Source organism: Arachis ipaensis, chromosome B6 (genome assembly GCF_059453495.1).
Source record: "Arachis ipaensis isolate K30076 ecotype BB chromosome B6, ASM5945349v1, whole genome shotgun sequence".
NCBI classification, from domain to species: Eukaryota; Viridiplantae; Streptophyta; class Magnoliopsida; order Fabales; family Fabaceae; genus Arachis; species Arachis ipaensis.
In genome coordinates this window covers 123289296-123299687 of record NC_142441.1, presented here as the reverse complement: position 1 = coordinate 123299687, position 10392 = coordinate 123289296, and the positions used below count along the sequence as shown (strand labels likewise).

Genomic DNA, 10392 nt, shown 5'->3' with positions numbered 1-10392 from the left:
TAAGTAATAATAGAAATCCTTATTTCATAATAATACATGACAACACAACCAAAGAAAACCACGGGAGTGGGGCTTTTACAATCTGAGACTAAGAGGTACATTATATGCTACAACACTCACATTACCAACAGGAAAAGTAGAAAAAACACAATTTCTGTCCGGTTTTTTTTTTTTTTTACTCTCCCTTCACTCACATATATAGGTAACTGTAATAAACTAATTATGATTTTTTTTTTTTTTTGGTTCACACAAGAATGAAAGTGTAAAACCAAGCCCCTCACAACTGTGACCCCATGCACCTGAAACAGAGCCACAAAGAAAGGGAAAATGCGTTAAAAATTAAATTGTTATACGATCCAATCCCGTGTTAAAATCTAAACTGTTACATGTTAGAACATAAGACAACAAAGTCCATTCATATTGTGTGACGGTTTAAAACTTTTAATATATTGTATAAAGATTAAATGGAAGGAAAGTTTTGTAATAATAACTTGAACGAGTTATCCGGCGGTTATCCCCTTGTAACTTCAGAGCTACAGGAATTTTGGTGAAAGAAGTCAATAAACATTAACGTATTTATATAATATATTATATCAAAAGCGGCTCTTTTAAGGCATGAAACTTGTGTCCTGGCCTGTACTACTGCTTTTTTTTTTTTTAGTTGTAATTATAAAATTAAATTTAAAAAAACTAATCTTTTTTCACCAGCAATTAAATAATAAAGTAATAAATAAAATAAAATAAAATAAAATAAAAATACAAATTAAAGAAAAAGTTAATTAATTATTTATCAGAAAAAATTAATCTTCAAGAACTAAATTCAACAAAATTAATCTAATAATTTATTAACAAAATAAAAATCAGATAAAAAAAAGAAAAACACGCATAAGAAAAAAATCTTAATTAAATTTAGGAAGTGTGTTACTAATAAATTTTATGATTTGTAATTATTAATGAGTTATTATTAATATTTTTAATGATATAAAATTTCATTTAATAATATAAAATTATTTACTTTTTATTTTTTATTTTTTTATTTTTTTGGTAAAGTATTGACCGCTAGACTTTTTTTTAATTTAATTATAAAAATAATTTATTTATCCCGTATTTTTTAAAAAATAATAATGAAATAAAATAAGAGAGCTTAATTACCTTGACATAGAAGAAAGGTGCAGCAAGCAGTAATGGCGGAGAAGATCTAATCACTGTCGCTGCTGCTGCTGCTGTCATGGCCATGGTCGTGGCCATGTTCGCCCTTCTTCTTATCCTTCTTCTTCTTCTTCTCACCCTCGGCACCGTCGCCGCCGTGGATCTTATCCTTGATCTTGTCTACAAGACCCTCCTTGTGCTGCTGCTCACCTGGGTGGTGCTCTTGCACGTGGCCATGTTCTCCTCCGTACACTCCTCCACTACCATGGTGCTCTCCACCAACACCAACACCACCACCACCGTAGTGCTGCTGCTGTTGGTGGTGCTCTCCCTGCTTGTACTGATCGCTGCCATGGCTCTCTCCCTTGTGCTCCTGATCTTTCTTGTTCCCTCCCATGTGGAGGGTCTCCTCGATCTTGTGCATGATTCCTGACATCTTGTTTGTTTTTCTCTTTTCTCTTCTCTGATCAAGTTTTTGTTTGTTTCTTTGTGACACACACTCTGTTTTGATCTGTTGTTTGGTGAAGGAATGGATCGTATTTATAGGCAGAGAAAGTTGAAGTACTGTTATTAATTTAGTGGATAATGGGATAAATGTGGACCACTTGATTTATGAGGAAATATCTCGAGTGTCTACGTGTACGTATATGCTAATAATAGTATAGTGTCCTGCCACTAATGCTTATAAAAGAAAAAAAATTGAGAATTAATTTCTTTGTATACTTTTCTTAAAGTGTTTTCTTATATTAGCTTTGTTTATCTACTATCTTATTCAATAATTGTTGATTAAATATTAAATAAAAATATAAAATAATAATTTCGTCTTTATTTTTAAAGATAATATAATTAAGTGATTAAATTATTTAAAATTTTTAAAATCAAAACAGTAGTTTTAACTATATATATGTATTATTTGATCTAATTTTTCTTTAAGATAAAAATGTAGCTTTCTTACCATTATGATGAATTTAGACTACATGTGATGTGGTGACACGTCCTCCGCATATAAATTGTTTTGAATGTTGATATATTTTTATATAATCAATTGTATAAACTGTGTGGTATTAATATTATCTAGAATTTAATATATACTTTTAATATTATTATCTAGAACTTATTATATATTTTTATTTTTCTCTATACAACTCGAAAGATAATGAATTGAGAAACGAATTCCGAATAAATTGATTAAGAGAATATGAGGCTATAGAATCTCTCATAAAGCAAACAAGTGTCAGGTGATTAACGTTGAGACAGTTCAGTTGTTAAAAAGTAGGGCATTTGGAACCTGAATTCGTGTATTTTAGAGAAGCACGGCATCCATCTATTAATATAGGCATATAGTAGTAAAGATAAGATAAAGCTTTCGGAAAGACACAATTAAGCTAACATTATTTTGCCATGTATTATTATGCCATAACAATATGTGTCCAAAGTGTTAGGTCTATTTGACCGGACAAACTGATAAAGTATTGCATGTAAGTATGTAACTTACGAAGAATACTGGTATCCATATGACGGAACATTGATATACTAATTTTAATTTTCTGGGTAAAATATAGAAATAATATATATGTTTTGGGTTCGATCCCCGAATCCCTCATGGGAGCAATCTTCAACCTGGTTACCCGGGTCAGGCTTTTCTTACGGTAGAAACCGGCCGCGTAATTCCTAACTAATATTCAAAATCAAATATCCCTCTTATCTTAAACAGATAAAATAAGATAAGATAACAAACTCCAATTATAAAAAAGGACCGAAGACTCTTTTAGGTACGACACTCGTTCCTAATCTTCACCTATATCTCTAAGATCCATTTTGATTTGAGCGTCAAAATATCTTTGCTGGTACCAACCCCACTGCTCCAAAATCCAATTGCGTCATCACATCGACTGACGAGTCCTTGATCCATCCTACAACCCGTACTAATGACATTTTGTACATTGGCGCTGTCTGTGGGACTTGTCAGGTCTTGGCGACGTGACGAAAGAATTCGAGAAGTGGTTCTCGAGCCATCACCACAAACCAGACCCACTAAACACAACGCATGAGCTACGGAACAACGACCCCCCACCAAACCACAAGAGGATAACCAGAATAGTGGACTGCCAACCAACCCCTAACAGACAGCAACCACGAGAAGACGACAGCCAACTCGAAAAAACCAGAACAACCAACAACCTAGGTGAGAAGGCGATCTAGATAATTCAAGAGCTCTCTGAAAGGGTCCAAACTCTGGAGGCCAAGGTCGCTTCCAAAGAGCGATATCTGCCAGAACACACAAGCCAAGTGACCTACAAAAGTCGATCACGGCAAGAAATCAGGAGCGAAAAGTCACCCGACCGGCGTCACAGCAAACGCCGGAATCACAACGTTTCCCGAGAGCCAAAGTGCCGTTTTGACGACGACGACAAAAGGCACCGCCGAGACCCTAAAAGGACAAGGAGCGAGCACGTGATAATGGGAACTGCCCCGTTTACCGAGAAGATCCTAAAAGCCAAGTTACCAAAGGGTTTTGACAAACCAATCGATACGAAGTATGATGGCACCAAAGACCCCCAAGAATACCTAACAGCCTTCGAGACCAGGATGAACCTGAAAGGAGCTGCCGATACACAGTGGCGGAGGCACGTTAGAGGGAAGGGGGGCAATTCCCCCCCCCCCCCCAACCCAAAATTAATAATTTATATGTATAAGTTTCTAATTTTTTAGTTTGGCCCCCTTTTAATTTTTATTTTTTCTCTCTTTTTAACTTATATTTTTTATGTTGGCCCCTCCCAAAAAATTTTTAGCTCTACCCCTACCGATGCAATTTGGTGCAGAACTTTCCCGGCAACCCAACTGGACCAACCATCAAGGGGTTTAATGCTATTTCGAACGGTGCGATCGCCAGTTTTGACGACATCTCCAGAAAGTTTATGGCCCAATTCACTACTAGGATCGCCAAAGCCAAACACCCGATGAGCCTACTCAGAGTCACCCAACAACAAGAGGAGCCCCCGAGAAAATACCTCGATAGGTTCAACGACGAGTTCCTAACAGTCGAAAGGGCTCACCGATTTCGTGGCCAGCCTCTGTCTAACCAACGGGTTCATGAACAAGGATTTTTGGAAGCACCTCACGACCAAACCATTCTGGACCATGCACGAAATTCAAAATTTGGTTATGGAATACATAAATGACGAAGAAGTAAGTCAAGTCGTGTTAGTCAATAGCACGCCAATACGACACTTCGAAGTAATCCCCTGCCCAAAGACACCTAAAAAGAGTACTTCAAATCCACCGCCCCTAGCCGGCCGCCCAGGGTGGGAAAGTTCACGAAATATACCCCCAGCCAGCCCCAATCACGGAGATCTATCATCAAATAGCAAAACATGGTATTCTCCCGAAGGCACGACAACTGAAGAAACGAGTAGGCAGTAACAAGAGCTTATACTGCCATTATCACAGAGGATACGAACACAAGACTCAAGACTGTTTCGATCAGAAGAACGCTCTTGAACAAGCCATTCGAGATGGCAAATTCCCTGAGTTTGCCAAAATTATTCGAGAACTCAGAAAAATCAAAAGAGAAAGATCGCCAAAGCGGAAAGGATGCAATCCCAGAATGGTGCAACAGGCATTCCAGGAAAGCCCAGAGACTGACCCAACCGTAATAGTAAATGTGATCATAGGCAAAGACGCGCCAGAAAAATCCAAGTTGGCACTGAAAAAGGATCTTAGGGTGCTACCTGTGAAAAACGAAACACCAATCTCTTCCCTCAGCAGTAATCACGTTCTCCCCCGACAACTGCCAACACGGCACCCCGACGGAGGACACCCCTTTCGTCATCTCGGAAAGAGTCAGAACCGGACTGGTAAAATGGATACTAGTAGAGTAGTAAACACCGGGGCCAACTATAACATCCTTTTCAGAGGTGCCTTCGACAAGCTAGGTCTCCGGAATGAAAATCTACAAAGTCACCGCAACGGAGTAATTGGACTCAGAGACAACTTTCTCAAACCAGACGGTTCCATCGTGCTACCAGTCACCATTGGAACCAGAGACTAGAGAAAAATCACACTCTCCGAGATCGTGATGCTAAAGGACTCCACAGCCTACAACATCATCCTTGGAAGGAAATTGATTAACGATTTATTTGCCATCATATTTACCAAGTTTCTAATCATAAAGTTTCAAGGCGACAACGGCACCATAGAAATGATACACAGGGACCAGGAAGTCGCAGTAGAATGCGACAACATGAGTCTAGCCCTCTGAAAGAGATCCCGGGATGCGGCAAAAATTTTTCTTGCCGACCTAGACACATGGCAAGATAATCAACCCAGATCAAAACCCAAGGGAGGCATGAAAAAGCTACAGATAGAAAATATCATAGATGAATTACCCTTCGACTTAAAAAGTTAACTCATGGAACTCCTAAAACAAAACAGAGACCTGTTGCATTCCATAGACAAATTCTTTATTAATCACATCAATTGTCTTCAACATCTTTACCTTTTCATTAACCTTTAAACCTAAAGCAAGCTCCATTACCTTATTTTCACATCCATCCTTCTATTTTCTTTCTTTACTCTTCTCCTGAATTTCTCAAACTTTTTTTCAATATCACCAATTTTATTAGCCCAAATGAAATAATCACACCTCAAATTAATATTCTGCATTCATTCATCCATAAAAATTTGATCTATTTCACATAAATTGCATAGCATTTATCATTATAAACAGAATAAAAAATCACATACCTCTCATAATAGACAACAAAAAAATAATTTCTTGGGTTCTACTCCATCATAGACTCAAGCATCAATGCGTAAAGTCCATGCAAATACTTGTTGTTGCTGTACTCGAACTTCTTCTTCTTCTTCCTATTCTTCTACACAGAAGAGGAACCACCACAAACACTCACACAAGGTTGGGGTATGTATGTTCTTCTTCTTTTGTCCAGATTGTGATATTTTTGTGCATTAGGATTTAGAAATTCCTAATATGAAATTATGTGAAGAAGATGTTGAAGATTTTACTTTATTATTTTATTTTTTATTTATTTTATTTGTTAAATCCATGTCACATAATGCACAGAGTCACCATGACAAATAACGTACCACTTGTCAGCTATAAAAATATTATTTGTACACTAAATTTAGCCACTAAAATAAGCCACTAATATATTTGTGTATTAATACATATGTTGTTTAATTTATTTTCAATGTGTATTTATATTTCAATATGTATTTTATACTATGATTGACTTTGATGGCTGATTTTGATGTACACGTAATATAATCGTGTCAGCCATTATTAACGAAAACATTAAAGAGATGATAGAAAAATAGAAATGACTAACAGAGCATGATGATAGTATATACACATTACTCATTAAAATATTGGCGTGTATATATTTATCCACTGTATAAAAATTTATGTGTATTTTTATCCATTTTTCTCTATTTTGATACTAAGAATTTGATTTTGAAGTATAAAAGAGTTTTTTACATTTATCCATATCTCTGTGTCAACAAAAATAATTATCTTTTTTACAATTTATTATGTGATTACTCATTTTGAATGAATGTATTAGATAACAATATAAAACGTTTTATGATGTATAATTATATAATACTAGTATTTTTATGTATATATGGTTAAAAAATTATTACATATTTTATAAATTAAAATTAATTATTTTAAAATTTAAAAAAATTAAAAATAAATCTTATACAATTTATTAGATTAAAAAGGTGGCGTTAAAGGTATCTTAACAAACCCCAAAATGAAAATAACTTTATTGAAAAAAAAAACTTGAATAAAACTTGACCAGAAAAGGTTTTCTTCTTTTCTTTCAAGAGGAATTTGGGAACTGGAATCAAAATTTGAGATGAACATTCTATAAACCAATTTCAAGTTAATTTTAGTTTTAAAAAATACAAGTTAATTATTCAAATATCTATTTTATTGTATCTGAATATTTAAATATAGATAGGTTTCATGTTTCATAAATTTCAGCTAGGAATGGTAAACGGGTCGAAATCTGCCGGGTCGATCCACGTAATCCGCTAAAAAAAGTAGTTTGGATTGAAAATTTGAGACTGTCAAACTTAAAAAATCCGCTTAACCTACACTGTCTAATTCGTGGGCTTTGGAGGGACGGACTTTCCCATCGGGTCAGGCATTTTTTTGTCAAGACATTTTTTTACAAATTTTTATGATGTTATTGATCTACAAGAGGATGAAGATGATAATTGAAGATGTTATAAGTTATATTTTGGATTATGTTTTATGTTTGATTGATTATAAACTTGAAGATGTTTAATTATATATTTTGGATAATGTTTGTTTTGTTTTGGACAATGTTGATTTTATTATTTTGTTTCAAAAAATTTAGTTTATAATTATGTTTATTATATATTTATGATTATAAAAACTTTAATGTTTGTGAATTTAAAAATTATAAATTTATTAAAATGGTTGTGAAATTATATATATTATTTAATATTTAATAGTTTATAAAAAGAAAAAGATTTGGCGGACTTGGGTCGCCAACCTACTAACCCGCTGATAGGCGGGGTGGGAGAAAAATTCAAAACTGCTTCATTAGATAAGACAAGACGAGTCAGCTAGTCGAATGGCAGACTTTTGGTAGGATGAGGCGGGATGAAACGGAATGAGCTTTTTCATTTGTCACTCCTAATTTCAGCCAACTATAAAGAGACTAAGAGAAGTATAAAATGATAAAGCAATATTTTCAGCTAGTAAAAATTCTATAAATGGAACTTAAGGGGTTGTTAAAACAAAATATTTTTGAAATTGATTTAATTTAATTTGAAATAAATTAAATTGAAAATAAATTATTATATTTAAAATTAATTATGTAAAGCAAATAACTAATTTGATCTAAAAAATTATATAATTATTTGATTTTATATTTTCATCTTTTATTTATCATACAATTTTTTATTATCATCAATATATAACTGTAGTTAGTTGGCAGTCATTTAACAGAGATCGGTCGATAGTCATTCAGTGCAGGTAATAACTAGATATTAGTTAACAATCGATAAGCCATCGGCATGATTGGCCAGGGGTTGGCCAAGGCGATGGACTAGGGTTAATAGGTATAATTGGATTTGTACCATTTTTTCTTACTTCAAAGCCTTCTCTTTTATACTTGATGTAGCGATTTTTAAGCTAAACATTAATTTGCTGTAGGCATCCACGATTTACATTGAAAAGTGAGCCGGACAGAAATGAATAGAAAGTATAGCAGTTTTTGAAAAATGACACTATATAAATTGCTGTTAGTTATAGCGGTTTATGAAAAATATTGCATAGTTCAATCCATGGTACACTATAGCAGTTTATATACAGGTGAATTCTCTATCTATACATATATCAACATTTTTTAACAAGATTAAAGATATTTATAATATAATTAATTATATTATAATATAATTATTTATCAAATAAGAGAAAAATATCATTAAACTAAGAATCGAAGGTGGTGTTGCGTAATAGCAACAATAAGTTTAATTTTACATATTTTTTAATAAATAAAAATTTAAGATTTTTACTATCATTCAATTAAATTTATCCATTTTTTTACACAACTATGTACGATTAATTATAGTTGCAATTTTTTTTTTATATTCACAGAACATAAAAGTTAAATTCTTTCCTTAAACATTCTCAAAAGGTAATGAAAATAATTTTTAATATTTTTAAAAAATAATTTTAAATATATTTTTTATACATATTTATTGTTGCTTCTAGAATAAAAATAAAATTTTTAAATTTTATCACAATAATTTTTTATAAGTAAATTATTTGGATAAATTAAATGTTAAAATAACATATTTTTAAAAACAATTTTTAAAAATGAATTAAATTTTTTTAAAACAAACAGTTGAATATTATATTCTTATTATTGTCTAGAATAAAATAGTACTGTACTCTCTATTTTTTAAGTAAATAAAAGTGGTTATTATTGACCTATTGTGCTTAAAAACTTGTATCTAATTTGCTAAAAAATTTAAAAATTAATATTTAGTTTAAAAAATATAAAAGTAAATAAACTTTTAAAATTTAAAATTTGCTATAAAAAATAAGTTAAACAAAAATTAGACACCAATTCATAAGCACCATATAATTAGCCATAAATAAAAAATCAAAAGAAAGTAAAATATGTATAGAAAATCTATATCCTCTAATAGTTTTTGTCCAGTTTATTTTTCCATGTAAATCGCATATGCCTATAATAAATTACGTTTAGCTTGAAAACTGCTACACTCAATTTATATAGATAAAGAAAAATTGCAAATAAGAATACAATTTTAAAAAAATTATAATATGATAAATTTAATTTCTAATCATTTTATTTAATAATTTGTCCATACTAAAAATATAAAAACGACTTTATATTTTTAACAAGCCAACTCATTACAATTCCAGCAAAGTCCTACAAAAAGAAATGAAGTGATTTGAGTTTAGTTATAATGTCAATTCATGGTATTTTTAAATTCAATGGAATTTTTATTTTATCTATTCCAAACAAAGAATTTGATTTTGAAGTAAATCAATTCCAATTCAATTGCGTTTCAAACATTTCTTAAGAAATTTTTTGACAAAAATACTCTATATACACTAAAAATTAATTATTAAATTAAATCAGTCACTATATATATATATATATATATATATATATAAATTTAAAATAGATAAATAATAAAATTTATTTATAATAGTATAAGATTTTTTTTATAAAATATCAAATATATATTTTTATATATAATAGTTGATTAATGACTGAATTTTAGAGGGAGATGTATGTGATTGATATTTAATAAAGACAATATAATGATAAATATATTTCATCCCAAATTAAAAATGGCGCTTGTTAAAAGGGAAATTAAATTTTGAGAATTACACATGAGAAAATTTGTGTACAAAATGTCAAAATCACTAGCACAAAAGGATTCCATTTTCATGTAATATATGCATATGTAGATGCATAATGCATTCAACTATCAACTAACCATAACAGAAAATTGACATTCTAACTAACTAACTAACAAACTTCGGTGGTTAAACTAAACCCTAACTAACCATTTTGGTTAGAGTAAGTCATGACAACTCTTCAAAAAATGGCTGACATTCACGTGACAGTATCACTATCATGTAGTAATAATACGATTAAACAGATTTATATGCGTAACATTAATTATCATTCATTTCTTTCTTCTTTC

The 10392-nt window shown here is 31.6% G+C and overlaps 1 protein-coding gene across 1 annotated transcript; it reads right to left on the bottom strand.

Annotated features, from left to right (window-relative positions):
* On the bottom strand, positions 1 to 1675 carry LOC107604810 (uncharacterized). The gene is made up of 2 exons (XM_016306504.3): positions 1153 to 1675; positions 1 to 299 (listed from the first exon to the last, which is right to left on the bottom strand). Exon 1 carries the CDS (start codon positions 1583 to 1585, stop codon positions 1199 to 1201), a length of 387 nt encoding a protein of 128 aa, XP_016161990.1. The 5' UTR covers positions 1586 to 1675; the 3' UTR covers positions 1 to 299; positions 1153 to 1198.
* Between the last annotated feature and the right edge of the window lie 8717 nt (positions 1676 to 10392).